At 48.2% G+C, this 27610-nt stretch overlaps 1 protein-coding gene across 3 annotated transcripts in view; it reads right to left on the bottom strand.

Moving 5' to 3' along the window:
• COL14A1 (collagen type XIV alpha 1 chain) overlaps positions 1 to 27610 on the bottom strand; it is a 699289-nt gene that overhangs the window by 590605 nt on the left and 81074 nt on the right. For 2 of the 3 annotated variants that reach the window (XM_069621559.1, XM_069621558.1), the window contains exons 3-4: positions 20737 to 20853; positions 9919 to 10062 (exon numbers count right to left, since the gene is read on the bottom strand). The exons of the other annotated variant lie outside the window; for it this stretch is intronic. In XM_069621559.1, coding sequence (XP_069477660.1) covers positions 9919 to 10062; positions 20737 to 20853 — 261 coding nt within the window. The remainder of the gene's footprint in view (positions 1 to 9918; positions 10063 to 20736; positions 20854 to 27610) is intronic. 3 annotated transcript variants of the gene reach the window in all.

The raw sequence follows: 27610 nt of genomic DNA, 5'->3' as shown, positions 1-27610 counted from the left end.
CCCTTCTTCCCCCCCACCCCCCGCTCATGCCCCGTGTCTCCCTTCTCCCCCCACCCCCCGCTCATGCCCCGTGTCACCCTTCTTTCCACCCCCAGCCCCCGCTCATGCCCCGTGCCTTCCTTCTCCCCCCCACCCCCCGCTCAGGCCCGTGTCTCCCTTCTTCCCCCCCACCCACGTTCATGCCCCGTGTCTCCCTTCTTTCCCCCCCACCCCCGCTCATGCCCCGTGTCTCCCATCTTTCCCCCCCACCCCCCGCTCATGCCCCGTGTCTCCCTTCTCCCCCCACCCCCCGCTCATGCCCCGTGTCACCCTTCTTTCCACCCCCAGCCCCCGCTCATGCCCCGTGCCTTCCTTCTCCCCCCCACCCCCCGCTCAGGCCCGTGTCTCCCTTCTTCCCCCCCACCCACGTTCATGCCCCGTGTCTCCCTTCTTTCCCCCCCACCCCCGCTCATGCCCCGTGTCTCCCATCTTTCCCCCCCACCCCCCGCTCATGCCCATGTCTCCCTTCTCCCCCACCCCCTGCTCATGCCCCGTGTCTCCCTTCTTTCCACCCCCCACTCATGCCCCGTGTCTTCCCCTTCCCCCACCAACCCCTGCTCATGCCCCGTGTCTCCCTTCTTCCCCCCACCCCCCGTTCATGCCCCGTGTCTCCCTTCTTCCCCCCACACCCCGCTCATGCCCCGTGTCTCCCTTCTTTACCCCCCACCCCCCGCTCATGCCCCATGTCTCCCTTCTTCCCCCCACCCCCCGCTCATGCCGCGTGTCTCCCTTCTGCCCCCCACCTCCCCGCTCATGCCCCGTGTCTCCCTTCTTCTCCCCCACCCCCCGCTCATGCCCCGTGTCTCCCTTCTTCCTCCCCCACCCCCCGCTCATGCCCCGTGTCTCCCTCCTGTACCCCCCACCCCCTGCTCTTGCCCCGTGTCTCCCTCCTGTACCCCCCACCCCCCACTCATGCCACATGTCTTCCTTCTGCCTCCCACCTCCCCGCTCATGCCCGTGTCTTCCTTCTTTCCCCCCCACCGCCCACTCATGCACCGTGTCTCCCTTCTTCCCCCCAACCCCCGCTCATGCCCCGTGTCTCCCTTCTCCCCCCCGCTCATGCCCCGTGTCTCCCTTCTTCCCCCCCACCCCCCTGCTTATGCCCCGTGTCTTCCTTCTTTCCCCCTGACCCCCCGCTCATGCACCGTGTCTCCCTTCTTCCCCCCACCCACCGCTCATGCCCCGTGTCTCCCTTCTCCCCCCCACCCCCCGCTCATGCCCCGTGTCACCCTTCTTTCCACCCCCAGCCCCCGCTCATGCCCCGTGCCTTCCTTCCCCCCCACCCCCCGCTCAGGACCCGTGTCTCCCTTCTTTCCCCCCACCCCGCTCATGCCCCGTGTCTCCCATCTTTCCCCCCACCCCTTCTCCCCCCACCCCCTGCTCATGCCCCGTGTCTCCCTTCTTTCCACCCCCCACCCCCCGCTCATGCCCCGTGTCTTCCTTCTTCCCCCACCCCCTGCTCATGCCCCGTGTCTCCCTTCTTCCCCCCCACCCCCGCTCATGCCCCGTGTCTCCCTCCTGTACCCCCACCCCCCGCTCATGCCCCGTGTCTCCCTTCTTCCCCCCAACCGCCGCTCATGCCCGTGTCTTCCTTCTTTCCCCCCCACCCCCCGCTCATGCACCGTGTCTCCCTTCTTCCCCCAACCCCCGCTCATGCCCCGTGTTCTCCCCCCCACCCCCGGTTCATGCCCCGTGTCTCCCTTCTTCCCCCCAACCCCCGCTCATGCCCCGTGTCTCCCTTCTCCCCCCCGCCCCCCACTCATTCCCCGTGTCTCCCTTCTTCCCCCCAACCGCCGCTCATGCCCGTGTCTTCCTTCTTTCCCCCGCACCCCCCGCTCATGCACCATGTCTCCCTTCTTCCCCCAACCCCCGCTCATGCCCCGTGTCTCCCTTCTCCCCCCCACCCCCCGCTCATGCCCCGTGTCTCCCTTCTTCCCCCCAACCCCCGCTCATGCCCCATGTCTCCCTTCTCCCCCCCGCCCCCCGCTCATGCCCCATGTCTCCCTTCTTCCCCCCACCCACCTGCTCATGCCCCGTGTCTCCCTTCTTCCCCCCAACCCCCGCTCATGCCCCGTGTCTCCCTTCTCCCCCCCGCCCCCCGCTCATGCCCCGTGTCTCCCTTCTTCCCCCCCACCCCCCTGCTCATGCCCCGTGTCTTCCTTCTTTCCCCCTGACCCCCCGCTCATGCACCGTGTCTCCCTTCTTCCCCCCACCCCCCGCTCATGCCCCGTGTCTCCCTTCTCCCCCTCACCCCCGCTCATGCCCCGTGTCACCCTTCTTTCCACCCCCAGCCCCCGCTCATGCCCCGTGCCTTCCTTCTCCCCCCCACCCCCCGCTCATGCCCCGTGTCTCCATTCTTTCCCCCAACCCCCGCTCATGCCCTGTGTCTCCTTCTTTTCCCCCCACCCCCCACTCATGCCCCATGTCTTCCTTCTTTCCCCCCCACCCCCCACTCATGCCCCATGTCTCCCTTCTTCCCCCCACCCCTTGCTCATGCCCTGTGTCTCCCTTCTTCCCCCCACCCCCGTTCATGCCCCGTGTCTCCCTTCTTTCCCCCCACCCCCGCTCATGCCCCGTGTCTCCCATCTTTCCCCCCCACCCCCGCTCATGCCTGTGTCTCCCTTCTCCCCCCACCCCCTGCTCATGCCCCGTGTCTCCCTTCTTTCCGCCCCCCACCCCCCGCTCATGCCCCGTGTCTTCCTTCTTCCCCCCACCCCCTGCTCATGCCCCGTGTCTCCCTTCTTCCCCCCCACCCCCGCTCATGCCCCGTGTCTCCCTCCTGTACACCCCATGCCCCGCTCTTGCCCCGTGTCTCCCTCCTGTACCCCCACCCCCCGCTCATGCCCCGTGTCTCCCTTCTTCCCCCCAACCGCCGCTCATGCCCGTGTCTTCCTTCTTTGCCCCCCCACCCCCCGCTCATGCACCATGTCTCCCTTCTTCCCCCAACCCCCGCTCATGCCCCGTGTCTCCCTTCTCCCCCCCACCCCCCGCTCATGCCCCGTGTCTCCCTTCTTCCCCCCACCCACCTGCTCATGCCCCGTGTCTCCCTTCTTCCCCCCAACCCCCGCTCATGCCCCGTGTCTCCCTTCTTCCCCCCAACCCCCGCTCATGCCCCATGTCTCCCTTCTCCCCCCCGCCCCCCGCTCATGCCCCATGTCTCCCTTCTTCCCCCCACCCACCTGCTCATGCCCCGTGTCTCCCTTCTTCCCCCCAACCCCCGCTCATGCCCCGTGTCTCCCTTCTCCCCCCCGCCCCCCGCTCATGCCCCGTGTCTCCCTTCTTCCCCCCCACCCCCCTGCTCATGCCCCGTGTCTTCCTTCTTTCCCCCTGACCCCCCGCTCATGCACCGTGTCTCCCTTCTTCCCCCCACCCCCGCTCATGCCCCGTGCCTTCCTTCTCCCCCCCACCCCCCGCTCATGCCCCGTGTCTCCCTTCTTTCCCCCACCCCCGTTCATGCCCCGTGTCTCCCTTCTTTCCCCCCACCCCCGCTCATGCCCCGTGTCTCCCATCTTTCCCCCCCACCCCCGCTCATGCCCGTGTCTCCCTTCTCCCCCCACCCCCCACTCATGCCCCGTGTCTCCCTTCTTTCCACCCCCCACCCCCCGCTCATGCCCCGTGTCTTCCTTCTCCCCCCCACCCCCCGCTCATGCCCCGTGTCGCCCTTCTCCCCCCCACCCCCGCTCATGCCCCGTGTCTCCCTTCTTCACGCCCCCACCCCCCCGCTCATGTCCCGTGTCTCCCTTCTCCCCCCCACCCCCGCTTATGCCCCGTGTCTCCCTTCTTCCCCCCCGCCCCCCGCTCATGCCCCGTGTCTCCCTTCTTACCCCTCCCACCCCCTGCTCATGCCCCGTGTCTTCCTTCTTCCCCCTACCCCCCGCTCATGCCACGTGTCTCGCTTTTTCCCCCCCACCCCCCGCTCATGCCCCGTGTTTCCCTTCTTCCCCCACACGCCCCGCTCATTCCCTGTGTCTTCCTTCTTTCCCCCCACCCCCCACTCATGCCTGTGTCTCCCTTCTTACCCCCCACCCCCCTGCTCATGCCCCGTGTCTCCCTTCTTCCCCCCCGCTCATGGCCCATCTCTCACTTCTTTCCCCCCACCCCCCGCTCATGCCCCGTGTCTCCCTTCTTACCCCCCCACCCCCCGCTCATGCCCCCTGTCTCCCTTCTTCCCCCCCACCCCACGCTCATGCCCCGTGTCTCCCTTCTTCCCACCCCACTCCCCGCTCATGCCCCGTGTCTCCCTTCTTCCCACCCCACTCCCCGCTCATGCCCCGTGTCTCCCTTCTTTCCCCCGCTCATGCCACGTGTCTCCCTTCTTTCCCCTCCACCCCCGCTCATGCCCCGTGTCTCCCTTCTTTCCCCCCCACCCCTTGCTCATGCCCCGTGTCTCCCTTCTTTCCCCCCCCGCTCATGCCCCGTGTCTTCCTTTCCCCCCCCCCAACCCGCCGCTCATGCCCCATGCCTCCCTTCTTTCCACCCCCACTCCCCGCTCATGCCCCGTGTCTGCCCTATTGGAACATGGTATACACGGGGCATGAGCGGGGGTGGGGGCCCCAACTTGCCCTACCCCCGCTCATGCCCCGTGTCTCTCCTGTTCACCCCGCTCATGGCCCGTGACTCCCTCCTGTACCTCCCACCCCCTGCTCATGCCCCGTGTCTTCCTTCTCCCCCCCCGCTCATGCCCTGTGTCTCCCTCGTGTTACCCCCCACTCATGCCCCGTGTCTCTATCCTGGTCTTCCCGACCCCCCACCGATGCCCTGTTGTGTTCTCTTTATACACCCCGCCTTCCCTTTCCCTGGTGTCCATCTTGGTAAAAGATTTTCCTTCCTACACCGGGACGCCTGCCTTTGGCGTCCCGGTTTGGGAAGAAAGATCTTTTTTTTACCACCCCGGGTTCCCACTTTGAGAACCTAGGATGCTAGTGGTCTTCCTCCATTGAAAAGGACGTTATGGTTACGTTGCACTAATAAAACACTATGAAATTCAGTAAAAAAAATGTGTTAAAGTGACTTTGTGGTTAAGTTGCACTAATAAAAACCTATGAAATTCAGTAAAAAAACTTTGTTAAAGGGACGTTATGGTTAAGTTGCACTACTAAAAACCTATGAAATTCAGTACAAAAACTTTGTTAAAGGGACGTTATGCTTAAGTTGTGCTATTAAAAACCTATGATATTCAGTGAAAAAACGTTGTTAAAGGGACGTTATGGTTAAGTTGCGCTACTAAAAACCTATGAAATTCAATAAAAAAATGTTGTTAAAGGGACGTTATGGTTAAGTTGCGCTACTAAAAACCTATGAAATTCAGTGAAAAAACTTTGTTAAAGGGACTTTATGGTTCCAAGTAAAACCGAAAAACCCTTGAAATTCCCCAGTTATGGTAAGCTAAGCAACCATAACTCGTGCCACCACCGTGCACTGCTAAGCCTAACACCCAGGACATCAAAGATGACCTCACAAATGTCATTGATGACATCACTGATGACATCACATGTCTGACTCCCCCTTTTTTCCTTTCCTGACATATCTAGGCCACATGATTTTCTTTAGTAACAGTCAGGAACTAAAAATTGTAAATGTACTGTATTTGTAGACTTATCCTTCAAGTATGTTCTTACAATAATTCCCTTAGGGTCAAGTCATATCATATGAAACATATACATAGGGGAAGACAGAACCTTGAAAGACAGCAATCCTTTTTGTGCATTAAAATTATCAGTAGATTTATCAGCACTTTCTGATACTTTTGATGTTTTTTTATTACTGTACTTTCCCTGTATAATAATAATAATTTGGCATTTATATAGCGCTACGAACCCTCAGGTATCTGAGTGCTGCTTATTATTACCCACGGTGTGTGGTGCTCATTTATCGATCTCGGAAGGATGAAACGCTGAGTTTGGCGCTGCCGGGATTCAAACCTGCGTTTGCAGGCTCTGCACTGATGTCAAAGCGAGCGCTCTACTCGCTGTGCCACTTGACCGGCGATATGCTCATATTTGTATATGTTGTACTCACACTATTTTCCTTAGGGTCCAGACACATCATGTGATATATATAGATAGGGTAAGTAACAGCTTTGAAACAGAGCAATCATTTTGCTGCATAAAGGTAATCAGTTAGGTTATGAACACTTTCTGCTACTATTGCTCTTTTTTTTCTTACTTCAATTCCCTTGTATATATTCATATGTGTATGTGGTGTTGTCTCTTTGTGATTTTTCTATAGTAATGCAATTATGTAGTAAGTGGGTTTTATTACCTACTTATCACAAGTTTCACTGTACGCAAAACTCTAATATGAAAATAGTTATCATTTCACTATTCAACATGGCAAGCTTATGAATATTGCACCTCCATCATGTATGCTGCACACAATGCCTATGTTTCTACATGAGTACCTTAGTGTACTGGATTGAAGTTAATAATAGAATGCTATTTATATCAATGCATAGCTTAATGCACTGATTAGCACTTGATATTTATTCCAATAATCTTTGACACTTTTTTTATTAACATTACACTAAGAATTTCTTGTACAGACTTTTCATGAAAGGTAAATGCACATGTGATGTTATCAGTGATGTCATCAATGACATTTGTGATGTCATCTTTGATGTCCTGGGTGTTAGGCTTAGCAGTGCACGGTGGTGGCGCGAGTTACGGTTGCTTAGCTTACCATAACTGGCGAATTTCAAGGGTTTTTCGGTTTTACTTGGAACCATAACGTCCCTTTAACAACGTTTTTTCACTGAATTTCATAGGTTTTTAGTAGCACAACTTAACCATAACGTCCCTTTAACAAAGTTTTTTTACTGAATTTCATAGGTTTTTATTTGCGCAACTTAACCATAACATCGCTTTAACGAAGTTTTTTACTGGATTTCATAGGTTTTTAGTAGCGCAACTTAACCATAACGTCCCTTTAACAAAGTTTTTTCACTGAATTTCATAGGTTTTTAGTAGCGCAACTTAACCATAAGGTCCCTTTAACAACGTTTTTTCACTGAATTTCATAGGTTTTTAGTAGGGCAACTTAACCATAACGTCCCTTTAACAAGGTTTTTTTACTGAATATATATATATATGTATATTATAGGATACGTGTATTTGTATACTCATTGCAATGTTCCTCTGTTACTTTGCACTGAAAACAAGATCATTTAAGTTACTTTGCTCATACACGGCAGTCCCCACAACAGCCATATCTGTATTGCAGATAACATAACTGGAAATGCATTATTCATCATTTAATCTATTCCCTCATCTGCCCTGCTTTGGGAGCTGCTTCTCCTTTCCTCGTAAACTCTTCAGTTCTGCATTGCGTTACCGGTGGATTCTAGGCTATCGCTGAAGTCATGTTCAGATGGTTTGCAGCCTTCTTGCCCGGGCGACTGTTGCAATAATTATCCAGGGAGTTGTATGGAAGGCTAGTTTCTAATACCTCATCTGAACTGAGCAGTTGTAGTGCTAAGTCATTGTGTAGATACCTGGAACTCCAGAGAAGGCAAGAACCTCCTAGTCTTTCCACTCTACCAATCTCCCAGTGTACCGCGTGCCAATTTCCTAGGTCTTGATCTCAACCTTTGCTGTAATGCTCCCGGTTTCTAAAATGCAGTTAATGATTTGAGTCCATAAAACCTATTGGGTGGCAGTTCTATGTACATCCAACTGTATCTGAGGAACTTCCCAATATTCCTCTCGATTCGCAATCACTCGATCCTATCTCCTGAGCATTTGTTCTGTCTCTGCTCCCCCTTTGACATAGGTTGTCCGATATATTGTGTGTATCCCCCTTGTGTATTTAAATACCTATGCCCTTTCTTTCCTGGCCCTTCGATCCTTCACACTATACATATTTAAGTCTATGTGGCTGCATTTATAGTATTTGTGGAAGAATTCTAACACCATTTAGCTGATTCTCTGGGCTTTCTTTAATGTATCACGTTATTTTCGTGTGAACGTGGTGCGTACTGGTGTGAGCTCGGGGACTACTGGTGGGTGGGTTACTTCTTAATGATTTGGTAACCACCACCATTGAAACTACCCGAAATGGGAAGGCCCGAGTGGAATCCATATGTAATCGGATATCCAATTGTGTGTGAATAGGGCCACTGGCATCGATTAATGCTCTGTGCAGAGCCTGCATTCCTTCTTACTACCTTGCGTTGGGCACCTTGCCAGCAGGACTAAATAGGACCATTGAAAACCAGGGAAGTTCTACCTGTACAATATGCCTGGGAGTGTCTAGCCCCAGAGCTAAGTCAAGCAGAAAGCTGAATGGCAAGATTGCGACTGCTTGGCATTAGCTTCTGGGGAAACTCCCATCAATCTGTCTGTGTCCCCCTCCTGAGTGTCCAACTCTGTGCTTGTCGGAGTAAAAAGCTACGTGTACTGTGGTAGTATTGGAGGGTATGTGTGTTAGATCCGGGTGCTGGGGTAACATGCTTGGATGTGTGGGATCGCCTCTGGAAGGTCTCCATGGAAACTAGCACAGCAACCTGAAGAGTCTCACACCTTTGAAGAGGTCCATGAGATCTGAAGTAACCTCACTGGCATGCTCAACATGTCTTTCATTTACATTCTATCAGGTACATTTGCAAATTATTTTCTTTCAAATTGTCTCCTGCTTTTTTTTGGTAAAATATTGAAATTATTACTCATGAACAGTTTTAAAGAGCAAGTGGGTGCACCCCATAATTGTGCTTTGACTGGAGGGGTTTACTTTAGAAACATATGAAATAGGTCATAAGAGTCTGTTCACGTAGGACCTATTTTAAGGAATTTAAGAAGTATGCACATACTAAGGCAAATTAAAATGTGAACATTAGTTCCAAGAAGTAATATTACATTTTCGTTGTACAATTGTTACGCTTATTGTACGACATTTCAATCCTAAAAGATTTTATGTGCATTAATCCCACTGAGATACTTGTATATAAAGGTAAGTAAGGGTAATAGCTAGGATAGCGACTTCTGTTAGGGCCTGCTGCCTTCTTATGTGTCTTGTTATCCTGGGGTCTCCGAGAGCCAGGGATGTCATTTGGGGGTCATCAGGGGTCGCGACCCCTGATGTCTCCCTTGCTACCCTTGTGGTCTCCCTTGCTACCCCTAAAAAAAGATTGCTTTTTTTTAATCTTTTTTTTCTTTTTTAAAATGTGGCTCTTTGTTTCTGGAGTGGCTGGCTTTCTTGCTCAGGCCACTTTAAAAAACCGGGTGTTCCACAAGTGCAACACTTACCCTAAATAAGAAAGAATAGGAATAACAAATAATGTGTCTTTCTGAAATTATATACAATAATTGCTAGGCTCATTCAATGTTTATTTCAGGCACACACCATGGGGTGAGTCACTGATTTAGTCTGTTCTTAAACACCTCAACTCAGCCTTTCATCCTTCTGAGGTCGATAAATGAGTACTAACACAGGTTGGGTGATATTGTAGGTATATTTGTTCTGTACAAAGCGCTTAAGCGTAAGTGCTATATAATAACACATCATTATCATTTGGCCTTGGACGTCTGCTTGCATTCACAGTAATTTGGTAATATGGACCTATACACACCGATATTAACGCTACATAGGGTGATCCATTCTTGTATGCAAGGTATATCACATTATAGTTATATCGTAACCATAGTTTTCGTAGTGTACTTAGGAACAATGATGCTATGTGATGTCGCTTCAAATTCAGTGAATACACAGATGGACCTATGCAAACAACACTGCAATGCTCGAGGGAGCACATCCTGTGATGGCACATAAAAGCACGCCATGGACCGCATTACATTGGCATATGAAGGTGGGCAGAAATGCAGGCAAGAGCTGCAGCAGGGAAGTCTAGAAGCTGATGGCAGGTGTCATGCAAGCACAGGTACATACTTCTGAAATGCCCTTGGGTCGGCCTGCTATCTCCATCCTCATCAAATGCCAGCACCTGCACCAGGTAGCTCTGATCGGGCTCAAGGCCTTGGATGATCGCCCTGGTCGCAGTGGGCTTCAGGGTGAGCTGGTTTGTTTTTCCACCTAAAAAACCCCAGAGAAATCAAAATCAAAAGCGTTATATAAATGTGGTGTGAAAGAAAACTGTGCATGCCGTCATCGGTGCAGTGTGGCGCCACACATTTTATTTCATTGTATGTCCTTCATCGAAATCAGAATGTTCGCAGGTGCAACACGATACGTTTGTTTGTTTTTTTAACACTTTTTTTTATTGATTGTACAGAAAAATGAAAAATGATAAAAAACAAAAACAAAAAAGGGGGTGGTGGGGTTGGGGCTAAACGTACAAATCCAAATGGCTGTGTACTTATCAAGTCATTGCTTGCGTTGGAAGGACACTCTCGCCCTGCCGCAGAGGAGCGACCGGCTATGAAGCCAGTCGTCAACAGTAGGTCTAACATCGCTCTTCCAATGCAATAACACAGGTTTCTTTGACACCAGGAGAGCGCTGTAAACCCAAGAGAGTTTACCAACTGGCAAAGACTATTTGTTGGAATGCAAAAGGATATGTAACAGTGTATATGCTTAACTCTTGACCAATCAGACTGTTTAAATCTCCAGTACAATTCTGTTCAAATGACCTAGGGCCTGGTGGGGCATACTTCTATTGACAGCCACAATAAACAACTCATGGAGTGGGTAGTTATCAGCTCTGGGGTATGTTCCAGCAAGAGGTTCTGAGTGACATGCATGTATGAGATTTATTAAAACTCAAACCTAGCTGGGAGGCAACAGAGCGCTGTACATAGGTGACATCTTAGATAATGGACACCTTACTCTTGTTGAAAGCCTGAGTGGTATATTCCATGTTGGGTTTTCAGGATACCCCTCATTAATATTCATGAAATAAATTTGTATACAATGACTTTAAATGTATGCACATTTTTTCTCATGCATGGAGGGATATCCTGAAAACCCGTCAGGATTCCAACCCTCGAGGCCCGAAGTTGGACAAGTTGATAGCTACCCATCTGTAATTCAATGTTTTGTTTATAGTAGCTTTCAACAGTAGCCATATAATAACAGTGTGCTTTTGATGACATTATTCATGGCTACATGATAGTGACGCATTGTGCCCCACTTCCCGCCATGCACTTTCCCGCAAATTACACATGTCCCAAATAGGAAGGGTGCTTTCTCAGCCCATAGTGGGATAAGTGCAGCGGTATATCAGAAGCAAGTACCCGAATGTACACTCCATGTGGCTGAGGGGTGAGCCGGTGCAAGGGAAGAAGGCATGGGGGTGGTGAATTCTGGAAATGCTGGCAGAATGCCGAGGGGCTGTGGAAGGTTGCAGCTTTTGCAGCATTTCGTGGGAGTATTGGTGGGGTGGATTGGCGGTGTTACCCCTGCACATAGGAGCTTGTAAAGGAGGGAGGGGAGTGGTGGTTTCAGGGGTCTCCCCTGCATGGACGGAGCACACGAAAACCGCTCATGCCAAACCCTGAAGCACTAAAGAAGCATGCAGAAAAAGCGGCAGGGCGAGTGGAGCACAGATCCTGGTGGCAGCGCGAGTGGAGCCCGGCTCCTGGTGGCAGCGCGAGTGGAGCGTGGATCCTGGCAGCCGCGCGAGTGGAGCACGGATCCTGGTGGCAGAGCGAGTGGAGTGCAGATCCTGGCGGCCGTGCGAGTGGAGGACGGATCCTGGCGGCAGCACAAGTGGAGCATGGATCATGGCGGCAGCACGAGTGGAGCACTGATCCTCGTGGCAGCACAAGTGGAGCACGGATCCTGGTGGAAGCGCGAGTGGAGCACAGATCCTGGCGGCAGCGCGAGTGTAGCACGGATCCTGGCGGCAGCGCGAGTGTAGCACAGATCCTGGCTGCAGCACGAGTGGAGCACGGACCCTGGTGGCAGCGCGAGAGGAGCACGGATCCCAGTGGCAGCACGAGTGGAGCACGGATCCTGGCGGCAGTGCGAGTGTAGCACGGATCCTGGCTGCAGCGCGAGTGGAGCACGGATCCTGGTGGCAGCGCGAGTGGAGCACAGATCCTGGTGGCAGCGCGAGTGGAGCACGGATCCTGGTGGCAGCGCGAGCGGAGCACGGATCCCGGTGGCATGCTTCTTTTTCTGGGCTTTTCATGGAGAATTCATTAGGAAGCTGCTCTGCTGACCACACTGAGGCAAGTGTGACTCTTCCAAAGGTTAGAAGGACCCGTGTATCCACTGGTAGACAGCCCTGGCAGGGGAAGACCACCAGTATTTGAGGCCAGCCTCAAGCTGGCAGGTTGGTCTTTCTGAGTGAAATGCAAAATGTTCTCACCCTCAAATGGATTTTCCTTACAATGGCGCTTCTATTCTTAACGTTTCCAGTGCTTAGATTGTTTGCAGACGAGCACAAATATTTGAAGTTAAGCATGCAATAAACGCATATTAGATCTGGTGCCATGGGTTAACATCACTAATGAAAAAACTCTTTGACCTCAGGAAGTCGTAGCCGTTGGGTGGTGACTCTAACCACATCGCGAAAATACATTTATTTAAGAATGATCTAGGACTGAGAATAACCGCTGACTTCAGTATGGAGTGGTCGACATGCCTTTGAACAGTCAGTGTGTTGCTGCTTGGACTGCTCTATTGAGAAAAGGGAAATACCCTAAGCCCCCCGCCCACTCCCCAAATATTCTGTACAAGACACTATTGTCATTGACACAGACAGAGCAGGCTGACTCCAGCCCATCCTAAAGTGGAACCCTGAATACAGACTGGCCACTCCTGATCCAGATTCTGCCTGTGGCAAGGAATATATGTTTCCATTGTGCACCTCTAGTAGTTAAAGATAGCTGTCAAATTGGTACATGTCATGCACGGCGCCTTCAGTGGTTTTGAACGTGGCAGGGTGGGAGTTGTAGTTCCAATGTTCCCGTTGATTATAGAGGGCCACAAATCCCAGAGTTCAGTTTGCAGCACTGGAACAGGCTGAAGGCATCACACATGACATTGGGGCATTGAGCGGATATTGTGAATGAAGAATACAGCCTCATATTTAGTGTGTTAAGTTCAATGAGAAAAGTCGTGTTCTGACTTACAAAATAGGGTTATATCTTCCAGTTCCTGTCTCTAGTATATGTGCTACCTCTTACCCCTTCACCACCTGGTATATGGCACTGAGTCAGACAATGCTCTTATATTACGGCACCTTAGTCTATGGACTGACTTTGATCTCTGTTATTGCCTACTTTGCAAGTGATGTCTTTTCCAAATGACACCCTGTACTTTTCCACTGCACTCAACACACTCTGAATCCCCGTCAAGTGGCCTGATGTCATGTGTGATGCCTCCATCTGTTCCCGCACACTACACACTGAATGCTGTTTTTTTTGGGGCTCTACATTTTGGAACTAGCTTCTGTGGGGCTCCACATATACTCAGATGCTTGATGCTAGTAACCAGCCCAAGGCATGAGCCAAAGGGAAAGTATGTATGTATGGGGTTTTTAATAGTGCCACTGCCAACCTAGCCAGTGAGCAAAGGAGTGATGAACAAGAAAGGTGATGGTATAGATCACGGCAGGGCGGCGGGATCCTCTGGGCTCATCCAGGACTCTGGCATCAGCAGCATGGTGGAGAGAATGTGTTTCTCAGTTTGACTTGTTGACGTCTCATGGCTTGGTTTGTTTCCAGTATCTGCTTGGCATTAGAGTCATGCTCCGAGTCAGCCCAGGTTACATTGGATGATGTGCCACTTATGAAGATACTGGTGTGTTACATACTTTATTTGGGTGCACGGGTGGCGAATTAGAACACGATCGAAATGAATGAACATGTGTAAAGGAGGCTGGATCTGACCAGGATGCACCTGAAGAGGTCACGGGGAACGGGCATACTTGCCTTCAGGACTGGAATATATTCTCTGTGCATTTTGCCAATGTCTCCCCCTCTGCCACTGTGTTTTTTTTCTGATGTGAAAACCGCAGAATTTGAAGGGGATAGTTATACACTGTTTACAATATCAAGAGATGTCCTGAATGACCTAATAATAAATATGGAGTCTGGAAACGAGTAATCCCACTGAACAAAGTACCATTCGGCTAAGCCATACATCGGGAGTCAAAGAGCATGGAAAATAAGATTGTGTTTTTGTAAAACAGTAATTGCTGTAGACACAGACTTTGGTTATATTATCACTATCAATAATGTTAGTAGGGTATTTATTGAGAGCGAGCTGAGCATCGGGAAGCAATGGCGCACTTTACAATCATAGGGGGAAGAACAAGATGAGGTGATCAGGCAAACAGGAAGCAGGAAGCTAGCAACAGGCTAGGGGGGGGGGTGGGCAATCTGGCAGCAAGGGATGTAAAAGCAACCAGAGGAGGAAACCGTGGGGAGCAGATCACCCACTCTCAGGTAGGGTGGGGAATTGAGCATGTGTGGACCTCGGTATTATGGAGGAGCCATTCCTTGAAGAGGAGAGTCTTGAGCTCCTTCCTGAACTGTAAAAGGGAGGGGGTGAGCCTGATATTGATGGGAAGGAGGTTCCAGAGCCTTTGGTCTGTCTTCTTGTTCGTTCCTTCCTGCACATGTCTTTCGCAGTGAGGTAACCTAGTTACGTCAGGGCAACAGGAGATGATGCAGAAGGATTTGAAGATGATTCGGTCTTGCAGCGGAAGCCAGTGCAATTCGATGAGGGTGTGGTGATGTGATACATTTTGCAGAGTCCTTTGAGTCATTCTGTAGGAGTGCCAGGGCAGTCACCAGAAAACCATCCAACAGGGCATTGCCACCATCCAGGTGGGAGAGTACTAAGGCTTGGATAGCAAAATGGAAGTTGTTTTTTGTGATGAAGGCCTTAATTTTCCACAGGAGAGAAAGTTGGAACCAAGCAGTTTGGCTCTTCCTTGCTGTGTGCTGTTTAAAGGAGAGGTGTCTGTTGATGTCGAGCACTAGGGTGTTGACACAGGTGGGCTGCTAGGGTGTGAAGCTATCAAAATGCATAACATACAGAAGGGTCTGGATGTCAGTGTGTTTGGTGGTGTTGGTCAGCAGTAGGAGTTCTTGGAGGGATTGAGTTTCAGGTAAGTACTGTACATCCACGACTGAATCATGGTGAGGCAGGCCTTGAGCCTGTGAATGTCATCAATGTTGGATATTTTAAGGTATTGCTGCATGTCACCTACAAATTGGTGGATGTGGATGCTGTGTGGAGTGAGGAGGGTTCAGAGCGGTTGCATGTAAAGATTGAAGATCACAGGATAGAGAATGGCTCCTTGCGGGTTTTCATATGCGGTGGATAGATTTGGTGATCTGGAGAAATCCATTTGTATGAACTGGTGGTGATTAGCAAAGTAGGATTTGAAATAGTTAAGGGTGATCTTGCTGCAGTGTTGTAGATTGTGGGTGGATATCTGGTGGTCTACCGTGTCTAATGCTGCTGAGAGGTCAAGGAGAACAAGGAGACAAGGATGGCCATCATCGAGGATTTTAAGAGCATCATCAAACACCTTGATGGTTGCCACTTCTCTGCTGCATCTGGGTCTGAAGACAGATTGGTAGGACTGAAGGAGGTCGTCAGCTTTGATGTGTTGAAGATGTTGCAGGCTCCTGCTGTCTCAAGGATCTTTCCTAGGAAGAAAAGATGGATGATGGGGTGGTATCTGCTGAGGTTGTCAGGTCCAGTGTTGGTTTCTTGAGAAGCAGGAGCATTAGTCCAGTCTTGAGGGTCAAGGGGAAGGTGCCTTGATTTAGGGAGCTGTTGATGATCATCAGTTAAGGGAAGAGTGCTTCAATCAGAGGGGTCTGGAGTAGGGAGGCAGGGAGCATTTTGTCCATGTATGATATGGCCCTGAGGGACGCTAGGGTGTCATGAGGTCTTCCATAGTGAGTGTCTTGAAAGTTGTAGTTGTAGTTTTGCGTGATGAGATGTGTAGTGTCAAATACTGCTAGCGGTATTCCATTGAATTCAAAGACTGGTCCATCCCTATAACTTGGGACACCTTTGATTATGTTTGACTGTAAGATGTGATTAATGACTGCTCAAGTGTTTCTCGGATGTAATGATTGGTCTAGATGTGCACGGGGAGCCCTCTCATTCCCTGCATCAATGCTGGGCTTTCCCCCCTCAAGTTCCCTTCCCACCTGTTTAATTTCTTGGATCTGTTAAAGCAGAATGCTTTGGCCTGTGATTTGGCATTGAACATCTAGAAATTATGAAAAATTATTCATCATAGCCTTTCAAAATCAGTTGCCATCCACAGGTAATATGTCCCGTTTTCACAGAAGTGTAGGCTTTTTCAATAAGACTGAGTAATTTCAACTTGTCTCATTTCGCTGACAAAAGTAAATTGCACACTACTCAGCGTTCTCTTGACATTTCAGATAAAAAGAGAAAAGAGAAAATAAATGTAAAATAAGTGAATGCAACTTATGAAGAAAATCACGCTTTGTTTGTAAAAAAAACAACAACTTTACGATGAAGCCGGAATTATTTTTCAGTAAACACAACATTAGCATCAAAAACATTCCGAATGTTCTGCAATGTCAGTGTCTTTTTATACAATCTGTACAGGAGGCCAAATAGGCTTTACTGCACGTGTGTTGGGCCTGGCCTAATGAATCCTGGAATGTGCTGGACAGGAAAGCCCAAATACTTAAGAGGGTACATCAGTCTTGCTATGTACAAAGAATACTACAAGTACTTGTTTGAGATTTAGGGATCAGAACACACTCATAATTGATCATGGCAACAAAAGATGTTATAACAAAATAATGCAATGGTATATCCATCACTCCCGTAGATCTCTGGGACTATAATTGATTTCTTTTGTGTCCAAAGGATATCATTTGCATTTACAAATCATTTGATCTGGAATGTCTGGATGATACAGGAATTTGTGATGATTAAGCTTTAAATAAGAAAATTGGTGGTTTTCAATATCTGGGTGAATTTAAAAAGCATCTTATAGTCTATTAACAATTTACTGAGAGGACTGAAGGAGAACTCACTATGTTTGCACAGTTGAAATATTTTTTGTTAAAAATATTTTTTTTCCAACCGAAGATTATATTAATACATTTGAGTTTTAAACATGTTATGTATACCCCTTCTCGACGGAAAAAGAAATCTTTCTGGTAAATTAGGATGCTATATGTTCTTAACCAAGAACTTTCAAAACCAGTACATAAATGGTCAACTAGATTATGAAATTGAGGACATGCGAGTAGTGTCCAGTCTTTCCAGGAATACACAGCTCTAGCTTATTATAGCAAGTGCAGCTTTGATACAATTGCTCACCGGTGCTTTCCACCGAGAAATATAAAAGTGGCAGTCCAAAGTGCAACGTGAAGGAAACTGCAGAGCTACACATCTTTCCTACTTGAAAGTTCACAAAGAGTTTCAGATGAAATGTGAGGTATGTGACATAATCCCATCCTTAAGAGAGACTTGGAGGAAAGCCCAACTTTGCTTATTGCAGGGGTGTCCAACTTGATGTCATGTTCAAGTGAACTACAGCAGTGTACGACTTTAATACATGGGCAAGTATGTTACCGCAGTCTCCAGCTAGAATTAATATTCGAGAGAATTTCAGCAGTGTTTAACTTGAAATCATGCTTGTGTGAAATGCAGCAGTGTTCAACTTGAATTCATGTTTTAGTGAATTAGAGTAGTGGCAGATGTACATTTATATTCAAGTTAATTACAATTTTGTCAGGCATGACTTTATGTTTTAGTGAATTACAGCAGTGTCAGATGTGAATTTATATTGAAGTGAACTATAAGAGTGTTCGACTTGAATTCCTGGTAGAGTGCATTTTATAGAAATGTCGGATGTGAATTCCTGATTGAGTCCATTGCAGCACTGTTGAATGTGATTTCATGTTCATTGAATTACAACAGTATTCGGCGTGACTTCATGTTCGTGTTTAATACAGAACGTACTGTGCTATTCAGTTCTAATTGCCAGATTTTAAAAGGAAAACTATTAAGGTGTAGTTTGGTTGGAAGAGGTAAAATGAGCTATGCCTAAAGTGCTGTCACTCACAGTTACCACAGAAGTAAAATAATAATAATAATAATGTATTTATTAATGTGCCTATACACAATGGGCCTGATTCACAGAAGCGTTTTATAATGGCACTTTCCCATTGGAAAACGCTCTGTGAATCAGGCCCAATTTGTTTGAGGTGCAACAAGACAAGAGATTAGGGGAAACAGGGACGACAAAACAAACAATCGTACTAGGACTTGTGACATTCAGACCGTGCAAGTGCAGTAGAGGGAAGTGCAGGGTAGAGGGGAAGGGGAAGTGCCAGTCCGGACGACAGGACTCTTGAGAAAAACGAGTGCCAAGGGAGACCAGGTGGACAGAGTTAGTGGAAAGCAGAGGGTGCAGAGGAAGGAAGGTCCACAAGCTGAGTGCGATGGGAGTGGCACAGAAGGGCAAGTGCAGGTTGAGGAAGGGAAGGGGGGAGTCAGGGGTGACCAAGTGCAGGAGTAGACTTGATGAAGGGGGTGGGGGGGCTGGTGCCCTGTAAGACTCTGAGGGAACCATGCAGCCAGTCAAGAATCGGACATGGGCATTAGCAGGGGAGGGGGAGAGGGAAGGAGGAGAAAAGGAAGATCTTGCGATTCTTCCAGATCTTAAGGAGATCCAGCTCAAGTCTGAGAGGGGCAAGGAGGCCATTCCAGGGGGAGGCACCTGCAGAGGAGAGAGATCTAACACCACTCTCTGCTTGGAGCAGCGTCTGATCTGCAGAGAGTTAGAGCTAGACGAACAAAGGGGTCTAGCAGGGAAGTATTTAGGGATAGAGAGTTGGGTGTGAAGGTGTCCCAGGCCCCAGAAAACCTTGTGGATGATACAGAGGGTCTTCAACTTGATACTCGCAGCCACCGGGAGCCAGTGCAGAGAGTTTAGGGCTGGAGCGATGCAGTCCCTGGACTTGATGCCATGGATAAGGCTCACAGTCCTATTCTGGAGTTGTATGGGGCGAAGGGAGGAGTTAGGCAGATTAAGGGAGAGGCTGTTGCAGTAGTCCAACCCGGAGAGAACTAGATCTCTAGAGACAATGGGTTTTTGGGGGAAGGTGAGGAAAGGGAGAATGCCTCTGGGGAGGTGCAGCTGAAAGTAGGCCTTCTTGGCAAGGTCTGTGATGTGAGGAGAGAAGGAGAGAGATAAGTCGAAGATGACACCAAGGTTTTTTGCCTCACAGGAGGTTGAGGGGTGCATGGAGGACGGCCAGAATGTGGGAGGGAAAGAGGAAGCAGATGCCCCAATGAGAAACATCTCTTTCTTACTGGCATTAAGGCAGAGATCATTAGCAGTGCACCATGCCTGAATATATGATAGGCAGTCAGGAATGGGAGAGGCCGAAGAGGGACGTTAGAAGGACAGCTGCGTGTCATCCGCATAACACTGGAAGTTGGGAGAGACGGTGGAGATCAGATGGGCTAGAGGGGCCAGGTAGATGCTAAAAAGCCAAGGCGAGAGTATAGAGCCGAGGGACTCTGCAGGTGGAGAGTGAGATGGTGAAGAAAAAAGTGTCCAGTTGAACCGGAGAAGGTCGGTCCGAGAGGAAGGAGGTCAACCAGTCCAGAGCCACATGAAATGAAATATTTTATTTATGTTGCGCTCGTACACAAGTATTTCAGAGTGCGACTAGGCAAAAAAGGAGGGGAACAAGGAGAACAAAAAAGAAAACAGCGATCTTACTAGGCCCAGTGACATTTAAGAAAGCACAAGTGCATGGAAAAGGGAAACAGAGGAAAGTGAATGCAAGGGGACAGTGGAAAGTGCTGACCAGAGGAGAGATAACATAAATGAATATTAAATAAAATAAATAATAAATGAGGGCGATAAACTATGGTAGTGCAGCCAGCAAGTGGCAGGTGAAAGTTAGTCAGAAAGGTATATCTGATAAGTGCAGAAGAAACGTGGGAGGGGACTGTATGGGTACAGATACAGAACCCTAGTGCAGAGGGTGGCCTGGGGGCAGTGCAGGGGGGGCAAGGTGAGCAGGTACCTGGGCCCGAATGACAGAGGGTGGCCAATTTCACGATGCCAAGAGAAGAAACAGATCAACAGGGGACAAGGGGGTATCAATGCCAAGGGTATCATGGAGCCTGTTTATCAGTGTGGCATGATTGAACGTATCAAAGGCAGAGGAAAGGCTGAGAAGGATGAGAATGGAATTGAGATTAGAGCGCAGGTCATCATGGGTAGATGGTAAAAACACTGATGAGCCAATTCTAAATATTTTTTCTATGAGAAGTGGACTTGAATATAAAGTCGAATTTGGCACTCCAATAGTTTAAAGACCCCCTTATTAACGATGTGTTAGCCAGAATTGTGCTTGGATACTCTAAGGGAGGGGTCTATACCCTGGTCTGTACCCTTTGGCTCCCCAGATGTTTTGGACTAACACGGTAGACTGTACTGGCTATGGAGTATGGTTATTCCAATCCAAAACATCTGGGGAGCCACAGGTTGGAGACTTCTGTTCTAAGAAATGCCACATTCACAGTTCTCAGGGTTATTATTTTTTTAAAGAACATTTGGAAAGGTGGATTCCTGATCCAGTTACTCTTCCATTTGGATAACACCAACACAAATGGATTGGAACTGAACATTGATTATTAAAATGAATTAAAAAATGCTAGCTATAACAATCGAATATGTCTTTCTTAATGCCAGAAGCAACAATTCAAAGATGTTGACAGAACAACGTGTTAAAGTACATGACAATATCATTAATTAAGCCTTACCTGATTTTGGTGTGACGAGAAGCTTAATCCCCATAAAAGGTCCCTTTGGGACTTTCCATGAAATTTGTATTCTGTCTTCTGATAAAACATTGTATTTTAGTCTTGTTGGCGCTGGCACTACAAAAGAGAACAAGGCATGTTAATCGATTTCAACTAATAGGTAATGGAGAAACATTTAAAGAAGATGGAAAGAGGAAAACACGACACAAAAAGACACACAGGACTCTGAAATTAAAACATGAGTTAAGTGAAATGTTAAAGACATGACACGTTAATGACCTAGTTAATGAAACAAATGCAAATTAAAAGCATTTTAGAAACCATTGACATGACAACATTAAACAACACATACCATGTTAGCTGTTACCAGTATAGTAAAGCAAGATAAAATGAGTAATGCATGGCCTAGTATAATTAATCTATGCACAAAAGACTATCTTTGCAGTTAGGAAAAGGTTTCGTTTCTAGATCACAAGGCCCTGTGTTGGAATTCTTTCGATAAGGGCAATCTTATTAAGTGCAATCAAAACTTTTAAGAGTTTCGGGCTGAGGTCTTCAAACTGCGGGGTGCCCCCACCCAGGGGGGCACGGCCCCAATCCAGGTGGGGGGGCACGAGACCCCAGCCTGAAATGTTAAAAAGAAAAATGTAAAACATGTTTAAGAAAATAAAATGTTAAGGGAGCAAATGGGCAGGGGCGGCTCACAGGGTCGGACTGGAGGCTAAAACTGTCCGGGCACCAATGAAAAAGTGGCCCACAGTTAAAAATGGCAATTCATTCCTTTAGTGGCAGACTGTTTGAATAGTACACCAAGGGGTATTTTTTGCTCAAATATAAGCAAATTGTGATATTTAAAGAATATTTATTCAGCAACAGTGGCCAAAACTACTAGCTGCATAGTGAAGTAACTCATTAAACTGACCCACATTGGCCAAAACAGTGGCCTATTTTGACCCAAAAACGAGCACACACTAGCATTTTGCATTTTTGGTACGGCATTGGTCTATTGCCCTATAGGCCAGTCCGAGCCTGGCGACTCATCCATAATGGGCGAGGGAGCATGACCCAGTGGCCCCCTCAACCATTATGGAGGAGCCGAGGAGCCAGCTCAGTGAAGCACTGAGCACGCCCTCAGATGCTTTTTCCAGCTGAGAGAGTGCTCCTGGGCTGGATGAACTGTCAAAGGGAAAGAGTGTTTCCCTTTGGCAGTTCAGTTCCCATCCGAACATGTTCACTGAGCCATGCAAGGCTGGGGGCGTTTTGCTTCACAAGCCTTGCATAGCTCATTGGAAATGCTGGCTGGGGAATTGCATGTCTGTATATGCGAGGGGGAGCTCCAGCGCCTCCTCCTCGCACATGCGGACAGAGCAGCCTGGAGCGAGGCGTTTCAGCTCAGCACCCATGCATTCCAGCACCCATACACAGTCCTGCGCATGTGCAAGCCCCTGTGCATGCATGTGCAGGAACCAGGAAGCTCTTGCTTCCCGATTCCTGTTCATTGATGTGTATATGCTTATGTTATGAGTGAGTGTATGGTCATGGGTGCTCATGTGAACTATAGTGATTGGTGTGTGTGTGTGGGGGGGGCAAGTGTGGGAGTTGTACAACAAAGGCATTTAAAAATGCTGTTGTTGTACAATCCCCCTACCCACCTTGCAAAATCAGTTCTCCTTTGAGGTGCTGTGGAGGCCAAGGGACAGGGATGGTATTTTTGTACTGGACATCTATCATAGATGTCCACTAAAAAATATCATGCCTGCCTCCTGGGCCCACCAGCGCTAATTACAAACTATTTGGCTTTTTACCCAATTTTCTTTTAAAGTATGCTCTAAAATGCAATATTTTAACCCATTATTTAAAAATAAATTCACGGGGGTAAACCCCCTTGATTGGTTCAGGATCCCTCGCTACGCTCGGTCGCTATGGCATATCTGGGGGAAATATTTATGCCCCTCCACATCAAAAATTCACCTGCCGCCACTGGCCCTGGGACTGTGCTGGGAGCATGGTAGGGGAGCCCAGGGACTGTGCTGGGAGCAGGAAAGGCGGGAGCCATGGGATAGTGGTGGGGGCATGGTGGGGAGAGCCCAGGGCCTGTGGTGGGGTGGAAAGAGGCCAGGGACTGGGTAAGAGTGGGATGTAAGAGCCCAGAGACAGTGATATGATATGGTATAATATTTATAACACGCTTAATACCCAGCGGTTTCTAAGCACAGACCTGGGGATCGAACCTGTGGGGCTCTGTGTGGTCTTGCTTCCAAGGCGAGCACGTTGCCCCTGAGCTATCCTCCCGAGTAGGTGGGGGAGCCCAGGGACTATACTACGAGTAGGGTGTAGTGAAAGCGTGTCATAGTTCAGAGCCATTTGGACTTACTGTCCATGTGGCATTTTTGGAGGGGGCCGGCCTGCCCACATTTGGCTCAGGGGGGGCCCAGTCCTAAAAAGTTTGAAGACCACTGATTTAGGGTGTTGAGTGTAGGAGGTTAGCAACCATGCTACCAGTAATTAAGAGTCTAAGTATATATAGTAGTTAGGGTTGAGCTTGTCAATCCACGAATAGTAAAATCCACCCCGGTTTTCAGGAATACAACCAATCAGCTGCATTAAAATGCATTACATGTTCATTTTTTTTATTCATTTTCCTTCTTGTTATTTGGAAAACGAACTGGATTTTTATGATTCTTCTATGCAGTGGGTGAAAAAGCCCATCCCTAAAGAGTACTTTGCATGCTATGGTAAGCAAATGGGGGAATGTCTAAGTTTAAGAGTTGCCAGAGACTGTGTGTCTTTCCTCAGTTGTCATACATGTCACATGAAGAACAGCATGTGTAATGGCAGCTGTACAAGCCCCAAATGTACGACGACCTGGGAGTTAATGCCATCATTCAATTACATAGTTGTCCGCTGTCCCCATGCCATTCGCCTCTCCTCCATCCATTCCTGACTTTTTAGAACACTGCACTTGGCATGCTGGGACTTGTAGTTTTGATTTTTTCTAAGTATGGACCTGAAAATTCCAGCATGCAAAGTCCTGTTGACTAAAAGGTCAAACATGCATGAAGGTGACTCTTGCGTCCTGGCACCAGCTGGAAACTATGGGAATGATTACAAGCCAGAGGGAACTTTGTAGTGTGTTCTTGCCAGAATGCAATGCTTTGTGAGTTAGAAGTCACTCTGCAGTCATTTTTGGAACAGGTTATGGCAGCAACATTCAGCATGATTTAGCATTCATTGCAAAGGGAAGTAAATGTTAACTATATGGCATCCCGGCGAACAGTTATTAAGGTTTATAATACGTGATCCACTTTTGGAAACATGGCACATGCTCCAATGACGAGCCATTTTAGTGATGTATGAAGGCAGCACAGTTTTGAAACAGGGACTTGTTAGTTATGCATACGGAATTCATATCTTTTTAGTTTTCCATGAAGTAGGTGATACTTTCAATATGTTTTGATCCATTGTTGTATGGGGTAAAATTGGGACATATACTTTCATGAGGGTAAAATGGTTTACCGATTTGCATTCCATGCCAAATAAGGCAGGCATTAAATTGTGGTGCAGACACACATTCGCATAAGAGATACTTTATATCTGGAATGCTCGTAAGTACACAACTTCAAACCTGAACTTGAACATTTTTGTAAACTCAGACATTTCACAATTGAGGAATTGATGAAATCAGTACAAACATGATATGACTCTTTTAAGGCAACAACACAAACCCAAGACACCATCACCAGTTGAGATACAGCCCTCGTCCCTCTGAACACACAAACCAACAATACATTCACTTCTCTGAGATGAAGAAACAAACAAACTTGGCCACCCAACGGGTGTGTTCTCACAACAATGGTCGAAAAGATGTGTGCCAATCGAGTTTTAACAAATTCATTAGCAACTATTTTGAAATGAACAGAAATTATTGTCTTTTACAAATGCCTTTTTGCAACAAAATCCTACAGAAAGGACAATTGACCAAATAAATTGTTTGTAACTATGTCGATTTGTGAAAACCTGATTGGCACAGGGAAAACTCGCAACTAAGGCTGTTAAACCTAATAGTTGGACAAACAGAAGACAACACCAGATGAAAAGTTACAAAAATCACCAACCTGATCAGGAGTCCCTCCGTCCATTGAGTGTCAGTTTCTCTGAAGAAAAATCTAATTTCTTGAAAAAATGAATCCGAACTGCGTCACAGAGCTGATGGATAAAAACGCTGTCGCCGAATGCCAGATAGCTTTTCAGGGTTATGCGACTACATGTCCATCAGAAATATTAAACCAACCGCATGGGGGTATCAGAAATCGTGTGAAAGGGTTGAGTTTCCACAGGGCCCTCTCAATTTTTAGATGGACTTTGTATGTTCATTTTTTTTCATTTGCAATTGAGTAAAGTCCAGCAAACATTCCCTTCGAAGAACCCAATTAGAACTGTTCAGTTTGAGTTTATTTAAAGACTTGGGACCCTATTATGAAAAACGGTGCACTACCACGGCGTGCACATCTGCTAACTCAAACACTGTGCACAAACACCACTCTTTGCTGATTTAATAAGATCGCAGTCTGCACACAGGCCCACAGTGTGCACAGCGAAATGGCAGTGAACACAGAGTGCTGGGGTTTAGCCACAGCCTTCCCCATTGCTCATCACAGGTTTCTGGAGGCCTCCCTAACATTGATGAGAAGCCTGGAGACCACAGTCAAGGCAAGCGCAGTCCCATAAATCAGCCATCATTATTGGGTCCCTGAGGGCCCCCTCAATTGCAAGCTGTTGGGTGCGCGTGGACAAATCTCACTTTAGCTACGACCATGCTGATGGGCGGGGCTTGCTTTGCCCCGCTACACGCTCACCCAGATTGATGTTGGCGGGCGGCAAGGAAACTCCATGCCCACTCAAAACCTCGATCTAGCGAAATAGTTGAAATGTCTGCCATCCCATGAGTGCCAGACTTTCAGCACCTCTCTCACGGGCAACCATGCATGGGAAAAGGCAGCCCTCCCCCCCCCCCCCCGTGTAAATGTGGTAAAGCTCCCCTAGCATTAGAAATAAGCAGTCAGTATTATCTCTGTTTCCACCCTTTTCTGTAATACTGAATGCGCTGGAGGCTCAAAAACCACCACAAATTCTCCCAGCCCAGCCCTAAAATGACCAGGGTGCCTACACACAGGCTAGGTGTGGATGATGTCCATTGAGAGTGTGTGAGAGCTGTGCCTGGCTGGAAGTAAGGGCCAACGCATTGCTTTGGAACCTGTTCTTCATGGCAGAGCGGAAAGGTGAACACCGCTGGAGAGCTGCATTTAAATGATCCGAGGCATGAATGATGCTATCGAATGGATTTTGCTAGATTTTGAAAATATGCGACATTTCCAAAAAGTGACATCAGGCTCATACGATACAAATGCCTGAGATGAGTGTCAAATATGCAAGAACACGTGACTTAGTGTGAAAAAGGGACATGTTGCGTTGGGAGCTGTATACTCAGACAATAGTAAAAGAGTGCACTGTTACTAAACACAGTCATCAGAGCTGTGCCCTGTTGGTCCCTTTACTGAGTACTGTAGGAGCTAGCCACAAATGTTACCTCTTAGAGCTCCAAGGCAGTAGGTCATAGCAGCATAGTTACGTGCTATTGAGAGTATCTTTGGTACAGTAGGAGCTAGCCACACATTACCCCAGAGAGCTCCAAGGCAGTAGGTTATAGAAGCATACTAACATGCTATTGGGGGTATATTTAGTGGGAACCGTAGGAGACAGCCACACATGTTACCCCTGAGAGCTGCAAGGCAATAGGTTATAGCATCATACTAACATGGTATTGGGAGTATCTTTAGTGGGTACTGTAGGAACCAGCCGCAAATGTTTCCCCTGAGAGCTCCAAGGCAGTTGGTCATAGCAGCATAGTTACATGCTATTGAGAGTATCTTTGGTACAGTAGGAGGCAGCCACAAATGTTACCCCGAGAGCTCCAAGGCAGTAGGTTATGGCAGCATAGTTACGTGCTATTGGGAGTATCTTTGGTACAGTAGGAGCCAGCCACAATGTTACCCCTGAGAGCTCCAAGACTGTAGGTTATAGCATCATACTAACATGCTATTGGGGGTATCTTTAGTGGGTACTGTAGGAGCCAGCCACAAACATTACCCCTGAGAGGTCCAAGGCAGTATGTTATATCAGCATAGTTAAATGATATTGGGGGTATCTTTAGTTGGTACAGTAGGAACCAGTATTTCTGTAATGCCACCGAAGCTACGCCAGAAATACCACCTCTGCCAGTAGTAAAATCTGATTAGGGTAGATTTGCAGAAGGAAAACTGGCGGAGGTGGTCAATTCCTCGGGCGGTATTTCTTACTGAAACCTTACCCAACTCTAAATGACCTCCTCAGTGTTTTAATACTGAGGAAAAGAAAGACTAGCTAGGACAATACCATGTGAATTGATGTTGATCTCCACAATTATTTGCACAATTCGGTAGGATAGCTCAGGGGCAACTCGTTTGTCTTGGAAGCAAGACAGCGCAGAGCAAAACGGTTTCGAATCCTGGTCCCACGATTAGAGACTGGTCTCTTGCATTAAGCACGCTGTAAAAGATTCATTATTTAATTAATTAATATGCTGGAATGACCCACCATCTTTTTGCTCATAACTTCTCCCATGCACTTGTGCGTTCTCAATGTCACTGGGCCTAGTAAGATTGTTGTTTTTGTTCTCCTTTGTACCCCTCCCCTGCCTCGTTGCCCTCTGAAACACTTGTATACGAGCGTGATACAAATAAAATATCAACATCAATATCAACATGTGTTTTGGGCAATGCTTCTATGAACGTAGTGGAATGCACTAGCAGGGGCTTTCAAGTGAAAGTCCGTCTTG

This window comes from Ambystoma mexicanum, chromosome 5q, assembly GCF_040938575.1.
Source record: "Ambystoma mexicanum isolate Mex_15411 chromosome 5q, UKY_AmexF1_1, whole genome shotgun sequence".
In the NCBI taxonomy this organism is placed as follows: Eukaryota; Metazoa; Chordata; class Amphibia; order Caudata; family Ambystomatidae; genus Ambystoma; species Ambystoma mexicanum.
The sequence above is the reverse complement of the archived record's forward strand: the minus strand, read 5'-3'. Positions and strand labels throughout refer to the sequence as shown.